The following is a 27,146-nucleotide window of genomic DNA, read 5'->3' on the forward strand; positions in this document are numbered from 1 at the left end:
GAAATAGTGACTCCTAGATCCCTTTCCTCCTCAGTAGTTTCCAGTATAGTGCCATTAATACTGTATTCATCTTTGAACCATACAAATATAACTAAACCTGTAGCAACTAGAGCTACAGGGGTGGCGCCGTCTCCAACCCTCATACTTGGGATGAGCTAACCTTAAATGGTCTCCTCTCCCATATGTACAGTATGTACTGTATCTGCTTCAGTCCCTCCTCTCCATTGAGAATATTCAACTGGAATAGTAGGCGACCGGGATTTAGTTTTATAAAATTGGAATGGCCAAAGGGATGATTCATGTCCCCAATATCCCGAAACTACAACCACACATTGATTGGTTTCACAAGTCAGAAATGCTCCTTGGAAGGTACTTTTGATCAGAGACTTTAGTGTGGCTTAAATCTCTTTTTTTTATCTCTTATATCCTAGTGGATACTGGGGTCTTGTGCTTTAGTACCATGGGGTATAGATCGGGTCCACTTGAGCCTGGCACTTTAAAACTTTTAGTATATGTATGTGTGTGCTGGCTCCTCCCGTCTATGCCCCTCCTACCAGACTCATTTTAGAAAAATGTGTCCAAGGAACCGGGTGCACTTCTCTGGAGCTCCAGAGATTTTTTTCTTTATTGTTATTTTTGTTTATTATTTTCAGGTAGCTCTGGTTAGCAACCAGACTACCTGCTTCGTGGGACTTAGAGGGGGGGACCAAACCCACCTCCTGAGGGTTAATGGTTCGTAATCCCAGCTGACAGGACACTGAGCTCCTGAGGCGCTGATCACACATCGTTAGTATGTGTGCCCACGCCAGCAGCTAGCCGCCACCCTCTAACAGATGCTGAAGTTACAATGTCCGGTGAGTGTTACAACGGAGTTCCGATTAGCGGGTCCTCGGTGCAGTGTTGGCGGCAAGTCATGCGGCGGCCATGGGCCCGGAGCTGCAGTGCCCGCCGCGGTCAAACTGGCTCAGGGCTGTTGCCTCGCAGTGCTCGCTGTCTTAAAAGGTTTTGTGTGTACTGTAACAATGCATGCTTTACTGTTTTGTATGTGGCCAGTATAATCTTGAGAGGGACCGCGCGCCATTCCTAGGGACGGGGCTTCCCGGAGCGGTACCAGCGGCGGGAAGGCGCCATTTCCTGCTGTTGCGGATCTTAATGGCTGCATGCACGCTGCTCCTCCAGGACCCACGCTGCTGCGGATTGTAAACTGGTACCAGGGGGTCATAGCAAGGGGGAAGCGCGCCAGCGGTAGCTCCGCTGCACTAGTATCAGATCATACACATAATTCAACACATTGTGCTGATGTGTTCTGTGTCCGCTCCTCAGTGTCACTCCAGGAGCTCTCTAGGGTTTGTGTGGAGTGTTGGTCAGTGGGCTATTGGTGTATTACTTCTGTGTATGATGTCTGTTGACATGGTTATGTGTGCTGCTTGCAATTCTACCCCCTCTTCAGTGGAGTCACTCTTGTGTGAGCAATGTTCCTTATCTCCACAGGGACCCAGCTCACAGGCACCTGACTGGTTAGATAGCTTCAAAAGCATGATTCAAAATGTAAACTCGGAATTAGCTGCAGCTAAAAAAGAGAGACAGGTATTACAGCACTCTACTGATTGTGTGGCTAAAGCAGCAGATGCCAAGAAGGCTACTCCGCCCCCTCCAGTGGTGTCACATAAATGCTCACTGCCACAGGTGCTCCGTCTGATTCTGATCAGCCTGATGTGGATGATGATGATATGGATGAGGACAGCTCTCTGTCCCCTGGAGTGGAGGCTCTCATTTTTGCTGTAAGAGAGGTTCTCCACATACCTGATCAGGAGGCGGAACCAGATGAGGAGTTCTACTTTAATGTTAGACCCAAGAGCTCAGTAACTTTTCCGGTGTCTAAAGAGTTAAACTCCCTTGCCAGGTAGGCTTGGTTAAACCCTGATAAAAAAATGTAAAATTCCTCAGAGGTTTTCATCTACTTTTTTCCCTCCCTGCTGAGGACAGGTAGGTATGGGAAAATCCCCCGTCAGTCGATACATCTGTATCCAGACTGTCCAAAAAATTGGTACTGCCGGTACCAGGGGCTATATCCCTAAAAGAGCCAGCTGACCGTAAGATTGAGACCACGCTCAAGGCAATATCTACGGCAGCAGGCACAGCACAACGCCCCACAATTGTGTGTGGGTGGATTTCCAGGGCGGTAGTCAAGTGGTCAGGTAATGTTATTGACGGTTTGGACTCTCTGCCCCGGGATGAGGTCATTACTCTGCTGCAACATATACAGGATGCTGCAAATTTTATGAGTGAGGCTATTAAAGAGTTGTGTAAGATAAATGGACGCACTACTGCTATGGCTGTTTCAGCGCGCAGAGCTCTGTGGTTACGTCAGTGGTCGGCTGACGCTGATTCCAAAAAGGGTGTATAAAATCTTCCTTTTAAAGGCGATGCCTTGTTTTGAGACAACTTAAATGAATGGATCTCCCAAACAACGGCCGGTAAGTCTACCTATCTGCCGTCGGCTGCGCCACCTGCTAGACGTTCTTACACCGGACCCTCCTTGTAGTCCTTTCGCGTGGCAAGGTTCAGAGGCAGGGGCCGAGGGGTCTCTACCACCCCCAGAGGATCTCGTGGTAAGTGCGGTAAACCTGCAGCTGCTACCTCCCTGGACCAGACCACCGGATCCCCTGCCGCTAAGCCTTCCGCGTGACGGTTGGCCCCAGCAGCAAGGCGAATTTCAGGTGGGTGCACGCCTTCAACACTTCACCCACCGTGGGCGGCATCCTGCCGGGATCCTTGGGTTGAGGGACCTCATTTCCCAAGGATACCGGCTGGAATTTCAAACACTCCCTCCTCACAGATTTTTCAAGTCGGGCTTACCAGCTTTATCCGCAGCAAAACTTTCCTTGTAAAAGGCTATTCAAAAACTTTTGCAGACAGCGGTGGTGGTTCCTGTACCTCCTCCATTATGCAACATGGGTTTTTACTCCAGTCTTTTTGTCGTTCCCAAACCGGACGGTTCGGTGCGCCCCATCTTGAATCTGAAGTCTCTAAACCCGTGTGGTTGTTCAAGTTCAAGATGAAATCTCTGCGGGCGGCGGTGGTGTCCGCTCTGGAGGAGGGGGAGTTCCTGGTGTTTCTGGATGTCAAGGATGCTTACCTACACATTCCCATGTGGCCTCCTCATCAGGCTTACCTCAGGTTCGCCATATTGGATGACCATTTTCAGTTTCAGGCCTTACCCTTTGGATTATCCACAGCTCCGAGGGTATTCACCAAGGTCATGGTGGAAATGATGCTGCAACTGTGCATGATGGGAGTCAACATAGTCCCCTACTTGGACGATCTCCTCATAAATTCTGTGTCCACGGAGCGGCTGCTGCACTGCATCGATCTGACAACTCGCCTACTTACGGATCATGGGTAGATCCTAAATTTTCAGAAAACTCACCTGGAACCGACCCAATGTCTTCAGTTCCTGGGAATGATATTGGATACGGTGTCTCAAAAGGTATTTCTTCCGATGGACAAGGCCTTGGTTATCCAGGCTATGGTCCGCTCGGCCCTCAGTCTTTGCAAGGTGTCCATACATCTTTGCATCCGCTTACTGGGCAAGATGGCTGCTTACGAGGCAATCCAATACGGCAGATTCCATGCCCGGCCATTTCAACTGGATCTACTGGACAAATGGTCGGGTTCTCACCTTCACATGCATTGAGAAGTGACCTTATCTCCGAAAGCCCGTATTTCTCTATTATGGTGGCTACAAGTGCCTCACCTGCTAGAGAGCAGGAGTTTCAATATTCACTTGTGGATTCTGCTGACAACGGATGCCAGCCTCTGGGGTTGGGGGGCTGTGACCCAAGGGGTCCAGTTCCAGGGAATATGGTCAAGACAGGAATCGGGTCTGCCTATAAACATCCTGGAACTCAGGGCAATTTACAATGCCCTTCTGCAGGCTTCTCATCTCCTGAAGGATCGGGCGATCTTGGTTCAGTCGGACAACGCCACGGCAGTGACGTACATAAACCGACAAAGGGGAACAAGAAGCAGAGCTGTGATGGGAGAGGTGTCAATAATCCTCCTTTGGGCGGAGGCCATCGCAAGGGCCATTTCTGCCGTATTCATTCCAGGCGTGGACAGATAATTCACCGGTGGGGCTGTCCACAGATAGATCTGATGGCTTCTCGTCTCAACAAGAAGCTATGCCGTTACTGTTCCAGAACGAGAGATGTAGCAGGGGACACAGTGGATGTACCAGTTTGTGTACCTGTTTCCTCCTCTGCCGCTGATCCCAAGAGTGATAAAAAGGCTACGAAGGGAAAGCGTTCAGGCAATTCTAATTGCCCCGGATTGGCCTCGACGGGCGTCGTACTCGGACCTCCTGACTATGTCTCTGGAGGATCCCTGGCCTCTGCCGCTCCAAGACGATCTTTTTCAGCAAGGCCCGTTCGTCTATCCAGACTTGCAGCGGCTACGTTTGTCGGCTTGGAAGTCGAGAGGGAGATTCTAGCAAGAAAGGGTCTTCCCTCCAGGGTTATTTCCACCATGGTCCACTCCAGGAAGATGGTGACGTCAAAGAATTATCATCGTATCTGGAAAAATTATGTTTCCTGGTGTGAAAGTAGAAAGGTTTCTCCCGTGGAATTTAGAATTGGTCGTTTTCTACTTTTCTTGCAAGCGGGGGTGGATATGGGCCTACGTTTAGGCTCCATCAAAGTCCAGATTGCAGCACTCTCTATTTTCTTCCAAAAACAACTTGCCCTGTTGCCAGAAGTACAGACTTTCCTGAAGGGAGTTCTTCATATACAACCACCCTTTGTACCTCCCACAGCTCCGTGGGACCTCAATGGGGTTTTGTCCTTTCTCCATTCGGACTGGTTTGAACCCTTACATAGGATGGAGTTGAAATTTCTCACCTGGAAGACGGTGATGTTATTGGCTTTGGCGTGTGCCAGGCATGTCTCGAAATTAGGGACCTTACCCTGTAAGAGCCCTTATTTGATTTGTCATGAAGACAGAGCGAAACTGAGGACCCGTCCTCAATTTTTGCCTAAACTGGTGTCATCTTTTCATGTGAATCAGCCTGTTGTGGTTCCGGTGTTGTCTGACACTTCCGTTGGCCCTGAGTCCTTGGATGTGGCCAGGGCTCTGAAGATTTATGTGAAAAGGACGGCCCGTCATCGGAAGTCTGACTCGCTGTTTGTCCTTTATGATGCCTCCAAGATTGGCCTACTTCTAAGCAATCTATTGCTCGTTGGCTCAGGTTGACCATTCAACAGGCCTATGCGTCGGCGGCTCTGCCCTTGCCGACGTCTATTCAGGCACACTCGACAAGGTCGGTGGGGTCCTCCTGGGTGGCTTCCCGGGGTGTGTCGGCCCTGCAATTGTGCCGAGCTGCTACTTGGTCTGGTTCAAACACTTCTGTAAAATTCTATAGGTTTGATACTTTGGCCAAGGATAGTCTTCAGTTTGGTCGGGCAGTTTTACAGGGGTCTCAGCACTCTCCCACCCGTTTGGGAGCTTTGTGACTTCTTCATGGTACTAAAGTACAAGACCCCAGTATCCACTAGGACGTAAGAGAAAATAGGAATTTAATACCTACCAGTAATTCCTTTTCTCCTATTCCGTAGTGGATACTGGGCGCGCGCCTCAGTCCTTCGTTCCTGCTTGCCTGTTTAAGTGTTTGGTTGGACCGACATTGCGGTCCCATTCTGTTGATGGGATAGTTGTGCTATCCGGGTTATGGTTGGTTTTGCTATTCTCTGTTGTAGTTAGCACCCTCCTTTCGTTTATGGTTGTGTGTGTTAGCTTGTTGGCTCACCGCTTTTGTATTGTTCTTCTCTCGTGGTATGTCCGTCTCTTCAGGCACAGTTTTCCTAGACTGAGTCTGGTAGGAAGGGCATAGAGGGGAGGAGCCAGCACACACATACACACACTAAAAGTGCCAGGCTCCAGTGGACCCGATCTATGGGGGTCATTCCGAGTTGATCGTGATCATAGACATGCGGGGGGACACCAAGCACAGGGCTATCCCGCCCCGCATGTCACTGCCGCCCCCCCCCCCCCTGCAGAAGTGCAAAAGCATCGCCCATCGCATCGCCCATCACATCGTGCTTTTGCACTTTAGGAGTAGCTCTTGGCCAGCGCAACTTTAGCGTGTTGGCCAGGAGCTACTCGTCGCTCCACGGCCCGCAGCGGCTGCGTGTGACGTCATGCAGCCGCTGCGGCCCGCACCCTGCATGGTCCGGCCACGCCTGCGTTGGCCGGACCGCGCCCACGAAACGGCGGCCAAACGCCGCCGTTCCGCCCCCCAGCCCAGTGACCGCCTCTGCCTGTCAATTAGACAGAGGCGATCGTAGCCGCCTGGCATGCGCCGGCGCACTGCGGCGCCGACGTATGCGCAGTTCCGACCTGATCGGCTGCTGTGCGAAAACGCACAGCACCGATCAGGTCGGAATGACCCCCTATACCCCATGGTACTAAAGTACAAGACTCCACTATCCACTACGGACTAGGAGAAAAGGAATTACCGGCAGGTATTAAATTCCTATTTTTTTCTTTTGTTTTGGGAGCATTTTATTGGTTTTGTTAAACATTTTTTGGTTGTGTGTGGATTTTAAAAAGGCTTCCGCTAAATTGCACATTTTTATGTAAACGCAGCATTGACCTATATCCTTTATTTTGTTACAGCTTCTGAACATGCTCCAGCACCATATATACAGAAAAAGAAAATGGAACTGCAAAACCAACTCAATGAGCTGGACAAGAAACGCAGGGTTAGAATTTGTGGATCTCAGATATTTTTTTGTAATAATTAAAAACACATTAATTGTTTAGAATGCATTTTTCTCTTACGTCCTAGAGGATGCTGGGGACTCCGTAAGGACCATGGGGTATAGACGGGCTCCGCAGGAGACATGGGCACTATAAAGAACTTTTAGTATGGGTGTGCACTGGCTCCGCCCTCCATGCCGCTCCTCCAGACCTCAGTTAGATTTTGTGCCCAGAGGAGATAGGGTGCATTACAGAGGAGCTCTCCAGAGTTTCTCTGAAAAAGAATTTTGTTAGGTTTTTTATTTTCAGGGAGCACTGCTGGCAACAGGCTCCCTGCTTCGTGGGACTGAGGAGAGAGAAGCAGACCTACTTAAATGATAGGCTCTGCTTCTTAGGCTACTGGACACCATTAGCTCCAGAGGGAGTCGGAACGCAGGTCTCACCCCGCCGTTCTTTCCAGAGCCGCGCCGCCGTCCGCCTCGCAGAGCCGGAAGATAGAAGCCGGGTGAGTATAAGAAGAAAAGAAGACTTCAAGGCGACAGAAGACTTCAGATCTTCACTGAGGTAAGCGCGCAGCGTTACCATTGCTCCCACACGCTACACACACAGAACAGGTACTGATGGGTGCAGGGCACAGGGGGGGCGCCCTGGGCAGCAATAAACCTCCGGACTGGCATTTCAGGGCACATTAGGCTGCTGGGCAGTAAATCTAGAGATCCCCCGCCATTTTTTTAAAATTACAGCGGGACCGAAGCCCGCCGCTATTTTCTCCACAGAAGCTGCAGAGAAGCTGGCTCCCCGGACTCTCCCCTGCTGAACTCGGTGACAGAGGGCTGGAAAAGAGGGGGGGGGGCACAATTATTGGCGCAGTGAGTGTATAGCATTGAGATATATATATATATATAAAAGCGCTGTCTGGGTTTATTCCAGTGTCAGTTGGCGCTGGGTGTGTGCTGGCATACTCTCTCTCTGTTTCTCCAAAGGGCCTTGTTGGGGAATTGTCCCCCTATAGATATATCCCTGTGTGTGTGTGGGTGTCGGTACGTGTGTGTCGGCATGTCTGAAGCGGATGGCTCGTCCAAGGAGGAGGTGGAGCAGATGAGTAGTGTGTCTCCGTCGGCAACGCCGACGCATGATTGGATGGACCTGTGGCATATGTTGAATGCAAGTGTGGCCTCATTACATAAGAGACTGGAAAACGCAGTGTCCAGGGAGAAATCAGGGAGTCAATCCTCGGATTGGACTGGGTCACAGGGCCCTTCTGGGTCTCAAAAACGTCCCCTGTCCCCAATAGTAGACATGGATACCGACACGGATTCTGATTCCAGTGTCGACTACGATGATGCTAAATTGCACCCAAGGGTGGCAAAAAGTATTCACTGCATGATTATTGCAATAAAAGATGTTTTGCCAATGGTGGGAACTTTGCGGTCAGCGGTTGACCGAAAGTAACCTCACCGCTAACCGCAAAGTTCCCACCATTGGCTACAATGGAGCGCATAGGCGCTACATTGTATCTGTGCCGTGTGCTGCCTGACAGACACTACAGGAGCACACAGCCAATCAGGAGAGTGCCACGACGTGGCGCTCCCTGATTGGCTGAAGGGACCCTCTTTGACACGAGTCAGGGGGGGTCCTGGCAGTCGGGGAAAGGGGTCCTATGTGTAAACATGGGGCCCCTTTCAGTGCGTGGTCGGGTTTCTGTTTTATTTTTTTGCCAAGTACGTGGATTATTCAAAGGTCGGATTCTACACTGGATTATGTGAGTATAATTTTTTTCACAGGTACCCCTAGGATTCTACATGGAGAAGAGGACCGAGCCTCGTGGGAACATAGGTAAGTATGTGTGTATGTTGGTGTGCATGTATGTAATAAAGTTGTACTGTCACGGTGTGTGTGTCCTGTTTTTATTGGGGTATTTTTTTAGTAGTAGTACTACAGGTACCAGCGGGCCCGGTTTTCCACCGCATGCTGGTACTTGTGGTTCTCCAAGTACCAGCTTGCGGGGGAGGCTTGCTGGGACTTGTAGTACTGCTACTAAAAACAATATTCACATTTTGTTAACAAGGCTATCAGCCCCCCATCCGCCGCCCTTGGATGGGGGGGGGACAGCCTCGGGCTTCACCCCTGGCCCTTGGGTGGCTGGAGGGGGGGGGGGGACCCCTTGATCGAAGGGGTCCCCACTCCTCCAGGGTACCCCGGCCAGGGGTGACTAGTTGGGGTTTTAATGGCACGGCCGCAGGGACCGATATCAAAGTGTCCCCCCAGCTGTGGCATTATCTCCCCAGCTAGTGGAGTCCGGTGCTGGTTTCAAAAATACGGGTGTCCCCTACGCTTTTTGTCCCCCGTATTTTTGGAACCAGGACCAGGCGCAGAGCCCGGTGCTGATTGATTAAATATGGGGGAACCCCTGTCATTTCCCCCCCCATATTTTGTCAACCAGGACCGGCTCAAAGAGCCCGAGGCTGGTTATGCTTAGGAGGGGGGACCCCACGCAATTTTTTCTAACTTTTTTTAAGACTTTAATGACCTTTTTAAGGTACACAATGAAGCCCTGCACGGATCTCACAGATCCGGCCGGGATTCCTTGTGTTTTGTCAGGCAGTGTTTACTCATCACTCCCGTAAAACACTGCCTGATATTACGAATCACATCGACATCTGAAAAAACGAATGTGCAAAACTCGGCAACTTAGTGAATGACCGTGTCAGGATTCAAAAAGTTGCAGTAAAATGCACCCGATACCATTCGAGATCAAACACCCTTCAAAACGGCAAAAACACGAATATTAGTAAATAAACCCCCTTGTCAGCTGGCCTTGATACCCTAGACAGGGATACCATTTTATTAACCTTAGCCCACATTAAAGACGCAGTCTTATATATGAGGGTCGCTCAAAGAGACGTTGGGCTGCTGGGTTCCAGAGCCAATGCCATGGCGATTTCTGCGAGACGAGCTCTATGGACCCGCCAATGGACGGGTGATGCAGACTCAAAGAAGCATATGGAGGTTTTACCTTACAAGGGTGAAGTGTTGTTTGGGGAGGGGCTCGCGGACCTGGTTGCCACAGCTACCGCGGGTAAATCTACCTTTTTACCCTTTGTCCCCCAACAGCAAAAGAAAACTCGACAGTATCATATTCAGTCCTTTTGGTCGCATAAGTCCAGAAGAGGTCGGGGCTCCTCCTTCCTTGCCAGAGGTAAGGGTAGAGGAAAGAGAACACCTGCTTCGGCTAGTTCCCAGGAGCAGAAGTCCTCCCCGGCTTCTACAAAATCCACCGCATGACGCTGGGGCTCCCCTAAGGGAGTCCGCACTGGTGGGGGCACGCCTTCGACTTTTCAGCCAGATCTGGATGCTTTCAGATGTGGATCCTTGGGCGATGGACATGGTCTCCCAAGGCTACAGGCTGGAATTCGAAGAGGTGCCCCCTCGCCGATTTTTCAAGTCGGCCTTGCCAGCTTCACCCCCAGAGAGGGAAGTAGTGTTAGCTGCAATTCAAAAGCTGTGTCAACAGCAAGTGGTGGTCAAGGTTCCCCTGGTCCAACAGGGAAAAGGGTATTATTCCACCCTGTTTGTGGTCCCGAAGCCGGATGGTTCGGTCAGACCCATTTTAAATCTAAAATCCCTAAACCTGTACTTGAAAAAGTTCAAATTCAAGATGGAATCGCTCCGTGCTGTAATATCCAGCCTGGAAGTGGGGGATTTGATGGTGTCACTAGACATAAAGGATGCATACCTTCATGTCCCTATTTACCCCCCTATTCAGGAGTACCTGAGATTCGCTGTACAAGACTGTCATTACCAGTTTCAGACGTTGCCGTTTGTGCTTTCCACGGCCCCGAGGATTTTCACCAAGGTATTGGCGGCGATGATGGTGCTCCTGTGCAAGCAGGGGGTCACAATTATCCCATACTTGGATGATCTCCTGATAAAGGCGAGATCGAGAGACCAATTGCTGAAGAGCGTGTCGCTCTCCCTGAAAGTGCTGCAACAGTACAGTTGGATTCTCAATCTGCCAAAGTCACAATTGGTTCCAACGACTCGGCTGTCATTCCTAGGCATGATTCTGGACACGGAACAAAAGAGGGTTTTTCTTCCATTGGATAAAGCCCAGGATCTCCAGAACATGGTCAGAGACCTGCTAAAACCAAAAAGAGTGTCTGTTCATCAATGCACTCGAGTTCTGGGGAAAATGGTGGCAGCCTACGAGGCCATCCCCTTCGGCAGGTTTCATGCGAGGACTTTTCAGTGGGACCTTCTGGACAAGTGGTCCGGGTCCCATCTACAAATGCATCAGAAAATATCCCTGTCCCCCAGGGCCAGGGTGTCTCTCCTGTGGTGGCTGAGAGTGCTCACCTTCTAGAGGGTCGCAGGTTCGGCATTCAGGACTGGGTTCTGGTGACCACGGACGCGAGCCTCCGAGGGTGGGGAGCAGTCACACAAGGAAGACATTTTCAGGGATTATGGTCAAGCCAGGAGGCTTGTCTACACATCAACATACTGGAATTAAGGGCCATATACAACGGCCTCCGACAAGCGGAGAATCTTCTTCGCGATCTACCGGTTCTGATTCAATCAGACAACGTCACAGCCGTGGCTCATGTAAACCGCCAAGGCGGGACAAGGAGCAGAGTGGCAATGGCGGAAGCCACCAGGTTTCTTCGCTGGGCGGAAAATCACGTTAGCGCTCTGTCAGCTGTCTTCATTCCGGGAGTGGACAACTGGGAAGCAGACTTGCTCAGCAGACACGATCTCCATCCGGGAGAGTGGGGACTTCATAAGGAAGTTTTTGCAGAGATAACAAGTCGTTGGGGAATTCCTCAAATAGACATGATGGCGTCACGCCTCAACAAGAAGCTTCGGAGGTATTGTGCCAGGTCACGGTACCCTCAGGCAGTAGCAGTAGACGCCCTAGTGACACCGTGGTTGTTCAGTCGGTCTATGTGTTTTCTCCTCTTCCTCTCATCTCAAAAATATTGAGAATCATAAGACAAAGAAGAGTGCAGACAATACTCATTGTTCCAGATTGGCCTCGAAGAGCCTGGTACTCAGATCTTCAAGAAATGCTCACAGAAGATCCGTGGCCTCTTCCTCTCAGGGAGAACCTGTTACAGCAGGGGCCATGTGTGTTCCAAGACTTACCGCGGTTACGTTTGACGGCATGGCGGTTGAACACCGAATCATAGCTGGGAAGGGTATTCCGGAGGAAGTCATCCCTACTCTGATGAAGGCTAGGAAGGAGGTGACAGCAAAGCACTATCACCGTATTTGGAGGAAGTATGTATCTTGGTGTGAAGCCAAGAAGGCTCCTACGGAAGAATTCCATCTGGGTCGGTTTCTCCACTTTCTACAGACAGGAGTGGATATGGGCCTGAAGTTAGGCTCCATTAAGGTACAGATTTCGGCCCTATCTATATTCTTCCAGAGGGAATTGGCTTCTCTCCCAGAAGTCCAGACGTTTGTGAAGGGAGTGCTGCACATCCAGCCCCCCTTTGTGCCCCCAGTGGCACCGTGGGACCTTAACGTAGTGTTAAGTTTTCCTGAAATCTCACTGGTTTGAACCTCTTCAAACAGTGGATTTAAAATTTCTCACGTGGAAGGTGGTCATAATATTGGCCTTGGCATCTGCAAGGCGGGTGTCAGAATTGGCGGCCTTGTCCCACAAGAGCCCCTATTTGATTTTCCATGCTGATAGAGCTGAATTGAGGACACGTCCTCAATTTTTGCCTAAGGTGGTTTCTTCATTTCATATGAACCAACCTATTGTGGTGCCTGTGGCTACGAGGGACTGGGAGGACTCCAAGTCCCTGGATGTAGTCAGGGCCTTAAAGATTTATGTAGCCAGGACGGCTAGGGTTAGGAAAACAGACTCTGTTTGTCCTGTATGCGGCCAACAAGATTGCTTCTAAGCAGACTATTGCTCGCTGGATCTGTAACACGATTCAGCATGCTCATTCTACGGCTGGATTGCCGTTACCAAATTCAGTGAAGGCCCATTCCACTAGGAAGGTGGGCTCGTCTTGGGCGGCTGCCCGAGGTGTCTCGGCATTGCAACTTTGCCGAGCAGCTACTTGGTCGGGTTCAAACACTTTTGCTAAATTCTACAAGTTTGATACCCTGGCTGATGAGGACCTTGCGTTTGCTCAGTCGGTGCTGCAGAGTCATCCGCACTCTCTCGCCCGGTCTGGAGCTTTGGTATAATCTCCATGGTGCTTACGGAGTCCCCAGCATCCTCTAGGAGGTAAGAGAAAATAAGATTTTAAACCTACCGGCAAATCTTTTTCTCCTAGTCCGTAGAGGATGCTTGTATATAGTTGTTTACATAAGGGTTATGTTACAGTTGTGATCGGTCTTTGACTGATACTGTTTTTTGTTCATAATGTTAACTGGTTGCGTATATTCCAGGTTATATGGTATGATTGGTGTGGGCTGGTATGAATCTTGCCCTTAGATTAACAAAATCCTTTCCTCATATTGTCCATCTCCTCTGGGCACAGTTCTCTAACTGAGGTCTGGAGGAGGAGCATGGAGGGAGGAGCCAGTGTACACCCATACTAAAAGTTCTTTATAGTGCCCATGTCTCCTGCGGGGCCCGTCTATACCCCATGGTCCTTACGGAGTCCCCAGCATGCTCTACGGACTAGGAGAAAAAGATTTACCGGTAGGTTTAAAATCTTATTTTTTGGAGAAACCAACTTTTTGCAGAGATTTTTCAGGAAGGTTTTATAAAAATGTAAAGCATGAAAACTGGAAATCCAGACTTTCTATATTTTAACCTCTGCCATATATGTAATTCATATATTCGGATTGCTCTGCTGGGTATGATTACTGTGTCTCCTTCACCTATTGATCAGGGAGGCAACCATATTGTGGACTGATCAGAATGCTGCCTGCCACGGCACTTACAACTATTATCACTCATTTTATGTATATAAAATACAGAGTCATTTTATGTGTATGGTGAACAGTGCTGTATTCTTCCTTCTTGTGTGTCAGAACTATTCTGTCTATACACTGAAACTTTTTGCATGTCTACTATCTGCATGAGTAAAAGTCTGTTGAGGATAAGTTGCTACCAGGTTTGTGCATTGTTTGGGGGTCGGTTTTGTCTGTTCTCCCCTGCAGATTTGTTCCACATTGTTCAGGTTGGTTGGATAATGCATGTGGTCTGCAATTTTCATATGGTGCCACAGATTATCAATTCGATTGATATCTGGACTTTGACATGGTGATTGGAGAACGTTTACATGTTTGTTGTTCAGCCACACTAGGTAGCCTTGACCTTGTGCTTTTGGTCATTGTCCTGCTGGAAGGTGATTTTTCCCCCAAACTTTTCAGAAGAATAAAGCAGGTTGTCTTGCAGTATATCTCTGTATTTTGCATCATCCTTCAGTCCTTTAAATTTCAACAAGATAATGCCTTTGAGTCCCCTTTGAGGAGAAGCATCCCCACAACATTATGGTGCCACCCTGAACTTCACAGTTGGAATAGCGTTTACTGAAGAATGTACGGTGTTATGTTTACTCCACACACAGCGTTCTGAATTGTGATAAAAACAAATTCACAATTTGTCTCCTCTGACCACATAATCCTATCCAGGATTTTATCTGGGTCACTCTGATGTTTTCTGCCAAACTCCCCAATATGTTTTGATGTGGGTTTTCTTCAGTAATGGCTTCTATCTAGCCACTCTCCCATACATGCCAGGTGCATGCAGAGATCTTGATAGGGTTTGCACCTTCATTCTGTTAAACTCTGTAGCTCCTTCAAAGATATAGGCCCTTATTCCGAGTTGTTCGCTCGCTAGCCGCTTTTCGCAGCAGTACACACGCTAAGCCGCCGCCCTCTGGGAGTGTATCTTAGCTTAGCAGAATTGCGAACGAAGTATTCGCAATATTGCGAAAAGATTTTTCTGTGCAGTTTCTGAGTGGCTCGAGACTTACTCTTCCAGTGCGATCAGTTCAGTGCTTGTCGTTCCTGGTTTGACGTCACAAACACACCCAGCGTTCGCCCAGACACTCCCCCGTTTCTTCAGCCACTCCCGCGTTTTTCCCAGAAACAGCAGCGTTTTTTCACACACTCCCATAAAACGGACAGTTTCCGCCCAGAAACACCCACTTCCTGTCAATCACAATCCGAACACCAGAACGAAGAAAAAACCTCGTAATGCCGTGTGTAAAATACCAAACTTCTTAGCAAATTTACTTGGCGCAGTCGCAGTGCGAACATTGCGCATGCGCAATTAGCGGAAAATCGCTGCGCTGTAAAGAAAATTACCAAGTGAACAACTCGGAATGAGGGCCATAGTTGGCTTTTCTGAGGCTTCCCTCTCAAGTCTCCTTTTTGTTCTGATGCTGAGTTTTGAGGGATGGCCATGTCTAGGCAGTGAGTGCTTGGTGTGATGCAGCTTCCACTTCCTCACAAGTGATCCAACAGTGCATACGAGGTTAGATTATGCACAGAGGCACAATATATACACATATATAAAGTATATTATGAAATATATATATTTGTTTGTGTACTGTAGGAGGTACTGGACCAAGTAAAAGAACTGCTTGGTCTCTGTGAAACCCTTTTTGGCTTTCTGGATCAAGAAATAATGGAGTGGCTTCACAGGCAGAAGCTTTCATGCATTGGCGCTGACACAGACACCAGTCTCAAGCAATTAGAATCTTGGTAAGTTACAATTAGTGACACGGAGTGGTTCCAGGATTTTCTCGTTAATATGTGGCTTAAATAACCAGTATTGTTTTTTCTTTACTATTTATTGGTCTGGCCTCTTATTCTCTAAAAGCTTTTTCTTATTTTTTTCAGTTTTTTCTTCTTATTCATTGATTTTTATTTGCCTCTTTACTACATAGTGCCCTGTGTACATTTAGTAAGAACTAGTTACCAGCCAGTCAAAATGGCAGAACAACATAACAGTAATGTCAGCGCTGACAGCTGTGCGTGCCCACCAGTACGTAAAACCCTTGAATCCCCCATAGAGGTGAGGAGCAGCGTTAGCCTTTATTATATAGGATAAGAAAAACAAAACAAAGACAGGATCCTCCTCCCGTCGTCTTCCAGTCTGCAGTAGAAATTTATTTCTCTATGATAAATAAAATACTACAGGGAGTGAAACAAAAATGGAAATGGTGCACACACTGTGTCATTAAGTACACCAGGGTCGGGAATCTTGCAGTGGCATACAGCATATTTCTCGTACACTATGGATAACATCAGTGTTGTGCTCATGAACCATTGGCCAGCCACTTGTGCTCTGTGAGTGATTGTCGTCACCATCATACACTCCTGGTATTAGGCAAGTAATGCTACAACATGCTGAAGGCTGGTGAGAAAATGCTGAAGGCTGGTTCAGCTGTCTAGATCAGCTGAAGTCCATTGCCCAGGATCTTTGCATGACTGAACTTGCAAATGGTAATTGTCGGGTATGATGAGTGGTTTATCTTCTGCAACCTGACTCTGATATCCTGCTCTATTGAGGTCTTGTGAGACTGATTGTAGTTCTACTGGATGTTTGAGCCACGGGTTGCAATTTGCAGTGTATTGAACTGAACCTACTCCCTTGTTTTTTCTTGCACTTTCTGCTACTGCATAGCTATAAAAAGTATGCACTTCTGCCCACTGTTTCCCTGTGGTACTACTGTTTTTCCACGGGGGGTCCGTGCTCAGGGACGGATCTAGACTTTTCTTTAGGGGGGGGCGGTTTACTGTTTAATCTTGACTCCTCCCTCTACAGGCCCAACTCCTCCCATCTGCAATCCTAACTCCTCCTCCTCTCAATTCTGACTGAACTTTTTGAGTGCGACTGAGATAGAGCTTTGTGATTGTTCTATGTACATGTGACTGTGCTATGGTGTAATTGTATTTATTAGCCCTAGTACCCACACACCAGCAAGTGAGGGGCAAATGCTCTGTAACCCTTGCTCTCCTGGCTCCTCTGTGTTGCTGTGGTATAAGCTGCAGCACATCGTTCTGCCTCAGGCTCTCCCCGGAGAGCTCTCTTCTGCTCAAAAGTGGGCATGGCTATGACTGTGTTAGGGGGGGCGGTCGCCCCCTTCGCCCCCCCCCCCCCCTAGATCCGGCCCTGTCCGTGCTAGCATCCCCTTAGACACCACTGCTCATTGAAACATTAGCAAGATGATCCAAGCACTCCAACAGGCATCCCTCTCTAAAAGGTGTCTTTCTGCAGCCATAAGGTTAAGCAGTCAGGGCAATCCAGCAGTTTTGCACATGGCCTGATCAGGTTGGGATTTTGCTAAATTATTGCACAAGTCCTCTTACTTTCAGTTTGCTTGGTGTCCCTCATTTACACAGTGTGTTCATTTTATTGTCTGCTATGCTTTAGTAGTATATCCATCAGCAATCAACATATCGAATCATAGTCATTGTAAAGCATTACGTGAAAGTGTCTTTAACTTCCTACTGCTTCATTTCATAATTCAGGGTAACAAAGACAGTGGAAGTTTTCCTGCAGCTGAAACGTCTCCTGTGCATTCTTAGTGAGCTATCACTGCAGGTATCATATGAGAGAGATCCCCTGAAAACGGATCCTCAACAGCTGCAGCAGAGACTGCTTGAAATGCTACATTGCCTTGTACAGAAGTAAGTGCTCTATACTGGCTAGGGGTGCAATCCAGATATATGCCATGTCATTTCAATTCCACTAAGTGAAGCACCTTATGGAAGCCCAGTGCTATATGATATTATTCCATTAGGCTTGTATTACCAGACTCTACAAATGTTTACATCTGCCATTTGTTTTTCCACTAATTCTGGGCATACACGGCAAATAAAATGCCTGTCAGAGCGACTGGCATTTTATCAGACTCTGACATACATTGTAAGATCTCTCACATTGTATTGGCCGTGATATTGGCACGCCATCCCCAGGGAGGAGACATTTCCCTGTTCCTTCCTATGTGAAGGAACAGGGGAAATATCTGTCAGTCAGCCGCGGCAGGGCATACACTGCCCGATGCAGCCGCCATGACACTTTAATAATATTGAATTGGAAGGACATGCTGGACGATCCGGCATGTCTGACTGATCGATATTACCTGATCGGTAACCCGCATACACGCTGCAAATATCTGCCTGATCCGCTGGTATCGGATGGATTGCGCAGATGATTGTATCGTGTATGTCCAGTATAAGCAATAAATAAAACCTAAATATTAGTGTTCTGTTCTTGAACACCCCTGTAGACTCTCTGTAATCCTGCTGACCTTATGGCCTGTAATAGAATGATTTATTGAGTACGCAGTCATATTATCAACATGTTCGTATTATTAGCACGCAACATGTCAACATTGACAAATTATTGACATGTTCATGTCTATGTGTAACTGTTTGCACCCGCAGCCCATAGATAATGCATTATTCGATCGTGGGTACAAATAGTCGCAGCGTTGCGCACGTGCATACGCATTCCAGGACAGATGAGGCTGGCTACATCTCTGTACATAAGGAATTTTTAATTGTATTTCTTCTTTGGGGTCCATGGTCTCTTCACAGGGTTAACCTTGGGTATGATCTAGTGAAGACCAGGACTGGCACCGGACAATAATGCTTTGTGAGCCGCCCTCGATGCCGTGGGCTCCACTCTCTTCATACCCCACCTCCATGCTCAGGCACTTCAGTTGTTTTTCCGGTGTCAACATGGAGCTGGTCACCCAGAACAAGGGCTGCACATTGCAGCCCAAGCTTTTACTTTTTGACTGTTACATTTTTATTTTTTTCTTGTGTCTTTTGAATAATCAGTGTCTGGCAGTCCAAGAGGAAGCCAGCGCTGATGCTCCAACACAATCACCAGGCCGCAGCACCAAATCTGGGTGCGTGATTTCGGCGGGACCTCTGCCGATACATCTTCACTAGCAGAGGCACAGGGGTACCCAGGACTGCAATCGGATTTCTGAGGGACACGTATTGCGCAGTCCATATACCGCTGAGGGAGAGGACCAGTGATGCTGAGGTGCTCCCAGACCATTAAATGTTCTTGTGGCTGCACTAGTCCACCAGGGCTTTAATGTATACTGGCACTGGGGACACAGACAGGCCATGAGAACCGGTGGTGACATTCAGCATAGGGTAGGTCAGTGCTTCCCCAGCGGACCCTCCCCCAGCCCATGGTGCCATTCCACAGCTGTTTCCTGCCCTGGGCTGCTCCTCCCTCATCCTCCTCCACAGAGAGACGCTGGGCTCTCTGAGCTCTGCAGGTCTCTAGGAGCGGTGGGCAGAATCTCCCTGGATACCTCTACCACATAGCAGATTATACAAAGCGCTGCATCCTAGCAAGCCTCTTCTACGGAGCAGCAGTTGATTTCAGTGCACATTGTAGTTAAATTGTTAATTCTGCTTTGTACGTGACTTATGCTAGTACTGCTGCATGTTTTTACCTCTTACTCTCTAATTGTTTTCCACTTTTTCTCTCACATAACCCTTGACAACTGGTGTGTTTTGGATTAAATTTGCCACACTATACTGCATAACTGTATATTGTGTGTTCATTTGGTCACATACTATCATTGTTACACGCTGCACATTGTCATATTTGTGTGTACACTGTATTTCTGCTATGTCTAACAAATCTAAGACCAAGCAGACAGGGACTTCTACATTGGTATCATGTAAAACCTGTAACATGGAGGTTTTACCTCAGGACATGTGACAGGATGGTCAGTACATAGCCTTTCTGGTGCCCCCCCCCCCCCCCCCCCCCAGCATCTCAGCCCCTCCAGCACTAGTGCAAGAACCCCCATGGGCATCTTCTACTATGTTGCTGACAAAAATAGATGACCATATTGCTACTCCACCTGTGGCTCCTCCTATGGGTATACCACAACCACTGCAGCCCTGAATGGCTCCCCTTATGGGATTTCAACAGTAATTATAGCCTGTTTATCAGTCCCGCCTGTCCCTCTTATATGGTTAGACTCATTCTCTCACTATATACAGAGTTTGGCTGCTTCCTCTGTTGCATTTCAGGTCATGATGTAGGGTCAGGGTACAATACCTACACCCTCTACATCTAAGCGTGCTGTGTCTTCCTCACAGTCTACTCCCTTCTCTGATTCAGAAGAATCATCTGTTACTGCTGTTCATGTTGAAGTTTCAGATGTTGAATCCCCCTCAGGGGATGAGGAGGCCCCACCTAAATTTCACGTGGCTGTATTAATTAGGACGGCCAGATTCTCACTCCTACTACTCACATTCCTACTACTAAAGATCCTCTGCGCAAACGGCAGAAGGTAGTTTGAGCGAAGCATGGAAAACTCCCACTAAGATATTTACAGTCCCTAAGAAGCTCAGCTCCTTTTATCTGCTGCCATCAGCAGATTGTACAAAGTGGGAGATTCCACTTACGGTGGATGCACATGTGACACATTTAATTAAAAGTTCACTACTTCCTATCCCGATTGCATCCTCCCTTAAGGAGCTGCCGGATAGACAGCTAGATATGTGTCTTAAGTCCATGTACTCCCTCATAGGAACAACGGCCAGACCGGTTACTGCTAAAAGGGTTGAGATTACCTAAAGGATTAAAAAAAAGGGACAGACTAGATGGGCCAAGTGGTTCTTATCTGCCGTCAAATTCTATGTTTCTATGCTACGGCCTGGGTGGCTGAGGCCATAGAGACTTGGGCTGACAACCTTGAACAGAGTTTCACGTCTGATCGCACCAAGGACCAGTTGTCTCTATTTACTTATATCAGAGACGCAGCCCATTACGTTGGTGAGGCAGCTCTGTTGACGATGTGATGACACAGTTCTGTTGTCATCGACACAAAGAAAAGAAGAGCTCAATCAAGGGTGCACCGGGACAACAATAAAAAGTTCAATCTTTATTGGTATACATTAAAAAAAATTGCATAATGTGAAATAAGGTGAAACTTACAAAACAAAAAAATAATAAAAGCTGAAATTATAATAAAAGGTATATTAAAATAGAATGAAATAGTCAAAGCTACTACAATACACTGTGGTAGAGAGAAACTTTTTAAATAAAGGCTGTCAGGCCCCTCTACTAATAAAGGCTTAATAGCCCCGCTCAGGAGTGATTGTAAATGTATATAGTTGTTTATTTATTGGTTGCAAGAAATTCTCATTAAACTTGTAGATGATTTGTACCGTTTCTAATGGTAATATCACGTGATTCAGAGATACACTGTTACAGTCTGGACTAGACTTATGTGTTTGGTTATTAGGCATAAATAATTTAACAGTAATGAATGACCAGCCCCTTAGGCAGATTTTTTATGCATAGACCATACACCTTCAGTAGGTCAGATAACTTGAATATGTTTGTGCACACTGATCTTTTTATTAGCAGGTACTCGTCTGACAGGGAATCTACTAAATGTTCAATGAATGTGACCTAATGGCTGACAATCTCCCAACGTATGTTATGCAGTATGTTATTAAATTTACATCGTTAAGATGAGTGGTAGTTATTTAATGTACACATGTACATACAGCACAGTGACCATTTTTTGCACCAAGGGCTGCTACTAATCAGACCACCAGCTGTGGTAATGGGTGGCTGTTAAGCTAGTGAGTCCACAGTACTGCAGACTGCTCATATAGTTACAGTATTAGTATGTATAGATGTATACACAGCACAGTGACCTTTTTCTGCACCACGGGCTGTTATTAAGCAGACCACCAGCTGTGGAAATCAGTCACATTTACTGCACTATAATTCTGTAATTCTAGATGTATTTAGAATATCACATATGCAGTGAGTGCTGCAGGTTTGAGCTAAATGAGTCTCAGTGGGGAATGATTGTCAGCGCAGATATCTACATCCATTGACACATTTTAAATAAACAACATATAAAAAATGAACATTATCAATAATTTTCTAACACTCCTAATGAGCGGTATCAGTGTATTTGAAGTAGCTAGACAAACGCCAATGCACGCTTCACATGTCTGCTTCTTCAGGGCAGAAGCAGACATGTGAAGCGCACGTTGGCGTTTGGAAACACTTGTAACGAGATATTACCATTAGAGACGGTACAAATCATCTACGAGTTTAATGAGAATTACTTGCAACCAATAAATAAAACAACTATATACATTTACAATCACTCCTGAGCGGGGCTGTTAAGCCTTTATTGGTAGAGGGGCGTGACAGCCTTTATTAAAAAGTTTCTCTCTACCACAGTGTATTATAGTAGCTTTGACTATTTCATTCTATTTTAATATACCTTTTATTATAATTTCACCCTTTATTATTTTTTTGTTTTGTAAATTTCACCTTATTTCACATTATGCAATTTTTTTTTCATGTATACCAATAAAGATTGAACTTTTTATTGTTGTCCCAGTGCACCCACGGTTGAGCTCTTCTTTTCTTTGTGTCGATGATTCTCCTTGTGAATAGTGCGTTAGCACCTCAGAGCAAATAAATAGATATTGTATAGCTTATATTACTAAATGCTTAATTCTGAGAGGGGATAAACCATCTGAGTACCTACCTATAAAACTGGTGCGGGATATCTGTTGGTGTCTCTACAGTTCTGTTGTCCTCTAAGGCTTCCGCTGTTTACATTGCAGCTCACCGCATTGTGTGGCTCCATTCCTGGAAAGCAGATACAAACGCAAAAAAGGCCCTGGAAGCCTTGCCATACACGGACGAACTCCTGTTTGGCCCGGAACCTGACAATATTGTAGAGAAACTGGCAACCTCTAAGACAGCTTGCCTGCCACCAGCCTCATCAGTACGGCCTCGGCTTTCATCCTTTCGGTCCTTTCGTCAGCCAGACAAGGCAAAATGTCAGACATTCACGCAAGGGTCTCGCATGGTCAAGACCTCCAAACCCAAAACCAAACAGACTTAGGCTACCAGACGTCCAACTACCAAGCCAGAGGACAAACCCTCAACCTGACGGGACGGGCCTTCCCCTGGGGGACCCATTGGTTCACGGATTTACTAGATCTCTACATAGATGAGCCCTTCCCTCTACCTCTTTGTCCAGACCAGCTCTCCCAGGGGCCTTGCCTCCATCCAGACCTGCCTCACCTGTCTTTGTTGGCGTGGCTCTTGAGACATCCCTCCTAAAGGACAAAGGTTTCTCCAGAGCGGTAGTTCAAACTATGCTTCAGGCTAGGAACCCAGCCTCTGCTCGCATTGGCACTCCTATTTTCAATGGTGTGCTCATTGTCACTACGACCCTAAGGTTCTTATGATCCCTAGACTGTTAGCCTTCATACATGCAGGCTCGCCATGGGTCTTCGCCTGGCTTCTATCAATGTCCAGGTCTCAGCTTTGTTTGTGTGGTTCCTAAAGAGACTGGCTCCTTTGCTGGACATGTGTACCTTCCTTAAGAGGGTACCCTGGATACAGCCTCCATTTGTCCCTCCGGTTGCTCAGTGGGATCTCTCCTTGGTTCTTCAGGCCTTACAACGCAGTCCCTTTGAACCACTGAAAACAGTAGACTTCAAGTGGCTCACCGCCAAGACTCGTTTTCTGCTAGCTATTGCTTCAGCCCATAGAATCTCTGATTTGGTAGCTCTCTCTTATCACTTCCTATTTCTGATATTCCACCAGGACCGGGCGGTCCTTAGGACTAAATGTGACTACCTAAGGTAGTCTCTAAATTTCATATCAATGAACCAATTGTGGTACCAGCATTCCAGGAACCTGGTCTCTCACCAGAGGAAGCCTTGTTTGATGTGGTCTGTGCTCTTATGATTTACGTGGACCAGACTAGTTCTGTTAGGAAAACAGATGACTTATTCATCCTCTATGGATTCCACAAGGGGGACTGGCCTGCTAATAAACAAACTTTAGCACGCTGGCTTTGCATGACCATCTCACAGGCTTATACGCTGGCTGATATTCTTGTTCCAAGTACAGTATCTGCTCATTCTACTCGCTCTGTGGGTCCTTCGTGGCCAGCACACCGGGAACAGTTATGCAAGGCTGCTACATGGTCTTCTGCACACACGTTTCTTAGGTTGTATGCCTTTGATACGTTTGCCTCTCAAGATGTGACCTTTGGCCGCCAAGTTCTTCTTTCAGCTTAGAAGCATTACCTTCCTATTACAACTGCTTTGGGACATCCCAAGGTTAACCCTGTGCAGACAATGGACCCCGAAGAAGAAAAGAAAGAGTTATGGTAAAACTTGCCTTCATTAACTCTTTTTATTCGTGGTCCATGGGATCCACAGGGCGCCTACCCTGACACACCATGCTCCAATGGGTTGCCTTTACGGTCACCAGTTCCCTTCTCTTTTCTATGAGATTGTGATTTTCTGAGTGTACCATACTTTCTTCTCTCCTTCTCCAGCTCCTGCTTTGGGCTTGTTAACTAAAACTGAAGTGCCTGAGCATGGGGGCGGGGTATGGAGGGAGGGGATCCCACTGCATCCTGGGAGGCTCACAAAGCTTTATTGTTCGGTGCCACTCCTGGTATCTACCAGATCATACCCAAGGTTAACCCTGTGGATCCCATGGACCTAGAAGAAAAAGAGTTAACGAAGGTTAGTTTTGCAATAACTTTCTTTTCATATATTATCCACATGCAACCTGTGCGATATGCACGCATCGCGGGAGTGACTATGGGCCTGGTTCAGCATGGATCGCAAAAGCAAAATCTTTTTCTAATGGGCAAAACCATGTGCACTGCAGGTTGATCAAATGTAACGTGCAGAGAGAGTTATGCCCCCTACACGGTAGGCGACCCGCCGCCGAGCTGCCCGACGGCCGATACGGCAGACGGGCGACCCGGCGGCGGGGAGAGAGAGTGGTGGGAAGTGAAGTTTGTTCACTCCGCCGTCACCCGGCTCCATAGCAATGCATGCATATATGGTTGAGATTGTCCATATTGGCCTGCATGCATAAGCGACACGGCACCAACGGTTAACGAGCGTAGGGCCGCGCATCGTTCATCGTTGGTGCCTACACACTGAACGATATGAACGAGTTCTCGTTCATATCGCTCATTTATATCTTCAAGTGTGTAGGGCCCATTAGATTTGGGTGGGTTATTTTGTTTCTGTGCATAGTAAATACTGGCTGCTTTATTTTTACTCTGCAATTTAGATTTCAGTTTGAACACACCCCACCCAAATCTAACTCTCACTGCACATGTTATATCTGTCTCCCCTGCACTGCACATGGTTTTGCCCATTAGAGAAAGATTTGGTTTTTGCGATCCATGCTGAATCATGCTCTATGTGCGGCCAGCTGCGACTATTTTCACCTGCATTCACGTAATGCATTGTCTATAGGCCGTGGGTGCAAAAAGTCGCACATAGACATGCACACGATTTGAGAAAAACCAATCGCGGGTGCAACTATTCGCACCCGTAATCAGGCTGGCTACATCTGTATGACCCATATAAGCTTTCTCATCAACATTTCTGTGTAAAAGAGGATTCTCTTTTAGTACGGCAGTACGGATGGTGTAATGGTTAGCATTACTCCCTCACAGTACTGAGGTCATAGGTTCAGTTCCCACCATGGCCCTAGTTTGTATATTCTCCCCGTACTTGCGTGGGTTTCCTCTGTGTACTCCGGTTCCTCCCACAATCCAAAAATATACTGGTAGGTTTTATTGGCTCCCAACAAAATTAACCCTAGTGTGAATGTGTCTGTGTATACATGTGATAGGGAATAAAGATTGTAAGCTCCACTGGGGCAGGGACTGATGTGAATGGGCAAACATTCACTGTAAAGCGCTGCGGAATATGTGTGCGATATAAAAGTAACTGGTAATAAATAAATAATGCTCTGTTCTGGACAGATTTGTTTCATCTTCAGTGCACAGAAATGTGAGCCTTTAACTTTTTCCATCCGTTTCTTTCTTGTCCTTACATTGTATGTTATATAGTTGTTGAGCTGTACCTGTCACCTCTACTATATTGTCAGACTGCACACTCCTTGAAAGTAAGATTTAAGGAACACAGGAATATTCAAAACTAAAATCTGAATCATAGTATACACATTTTGCCAAACATAATGCTGGAGGTCCTACAGGTCTTCAATTAGTAGGATTAGAACATATTCCTAGATTTAGAATCCTATGCAGACAAGAGTCTGCTTGGATTCTTCACATGCAAAATCTTAATCCACAAGGGTTGAATGAAAATACTGTTTGAGAATTCATCCAACTGTGTATGAAACCTTTTGCCTATTCTAATGTGTACCTAAGCTTCTTTGGTTGGGACAAATTTGATGGCTCTCTTTTGGGTGTGGGTCCTCTGTATAATTTTTTAAATATATCTGTGTGACCTGTCTATTCAACTGATTATATTTTAGTCTCTTTTTACAATTATAGTACATATTGGGGTATATGCAATTGCGGTCGAATTCCCGAAAATGTCGAAAAATGGGACATTTTCGCAAAAAAAAAAAAAAAATCGACAATGCAATTCAGTACTTTCCGTCAAAAAAACGGACTTGCCAAATTCGACTTTTTGAAATTCGACATTTGTCAAATTCGACATTTCTGCAATGGTACAAATGCGGCAATTCGCCAAAAGTATATTCAATTGAAGTTTGGAAATTCAACAACAGTGCTTTTAGACGGTAAATTCGTCATTTTTAATCCGCCACACTTTGGTGGCGGAATCTAATAAAAAAAATTTAAAACATGTTTTTTTTTGTGTTTTTTTTTTTTTTGGTAATAGCATATCTATTTATATTAGAAGGGATTAGGTACTTGGTTTGTCTATTTTGGAGGCACAAGTATTATTTATATATTTTTAAAAATATAAATTTTTTTTTTTAATGGAATGGTAAAAATCCGAAAAAAAATTGCGTGGGGTCCCCCCTCCTAAGCATAACCAGCCTCGTTCTCTTCGAGCCGGTCCTGGTTCTAAAAATCCGGGGGGGGGAAATGACGGGATCCCCCGTATTTTTAAAACCAGCACCGGGCTCTGCGCCTGGTGCTGGTGCAAAAAATACGGGGGACAAAAAGAGTAGGGGTCCCCCGTATTTTTTACACCAGCATCGGGCTCCACTAGCTGGACAGATAATGCCACAGCCGGGGGTCACTTTTATACAGCGCCCTGCGGCCGTGGCATTAAATATCCAACTAGTCACCCCTGGCCGGGGTACCCTGGGGGAGTGGGGACCGCTTCAATCAAGGGGTCCCCCCCCAGCCACCCAAGGGCCAGGGGTGAAGCCCGAGGCTGCCTCCCCCCATCCAAGGGCTGCGGATGGGGGGCTGATAGCCTTGTAAAAATTGAAAGAATATTGTTTTTTCCAGTAGTACTACAAGTCCCAGCAAGCCTCCCCCGCAAGCTGGTACTTGGAGAACCACAAGTACCAGCATGCGGGAGACAAACGGGCCCGCTGGTACCTGTAGTTCTACTGGGAAAAAAAATACCCAAATAAAAACAGGACATGCACACCGTGATAGTATAAACTTTAT

The 27,146-nt window shown here is 47.0% G+C and overlaps 1 protein-coding gene across 1 annotated transcript in view; it reads left to right on the top strand.

Annotated features, from left to right (window-relative positions):
• LOC135012655 (signal transducer and activator of transcription 1-alpha/beta-like) overlaps positions 1 to 27,146 on the top strand; it is a 328,629-nt gene that overhangs the window by 142,465 nt on the left and 159,018 nt on the right. Inside the window, exons 7-9 of the mRNA XM_063952569.1 lie at positions 6,673 to 6,758; positions 15,284 to 15,432; positions 17,206 to 17,364. Coding sequence (XP_063808639.1) covers positions 6,673 to 6,758; positions 15,284 to 15,432; positions 17,206 to 17,364 — 394 coding nt within the window. The remainder of the gene's footprint in view (positions 1 to 6,672; positions 6,759 to 15,283; positions 15,433 to 17,205; positions 17,365 to 27,146) is intronic.

Source organism: Pseudophryne corroboree, chromosome 2 (assembly GCF_028390025.1).
Source record: "Pseudophryne corroboree isolate aPseCor3 chromosome 2, aPseCor3.hap2, whole genome shotgun sequence".
Taxonomy (NCBI): Eukaryota; Metazoa; Chordata; class Amphibia; order Anura; family Myobatrachidae; genus Pseudophryne; species Pseudophryne corroboree.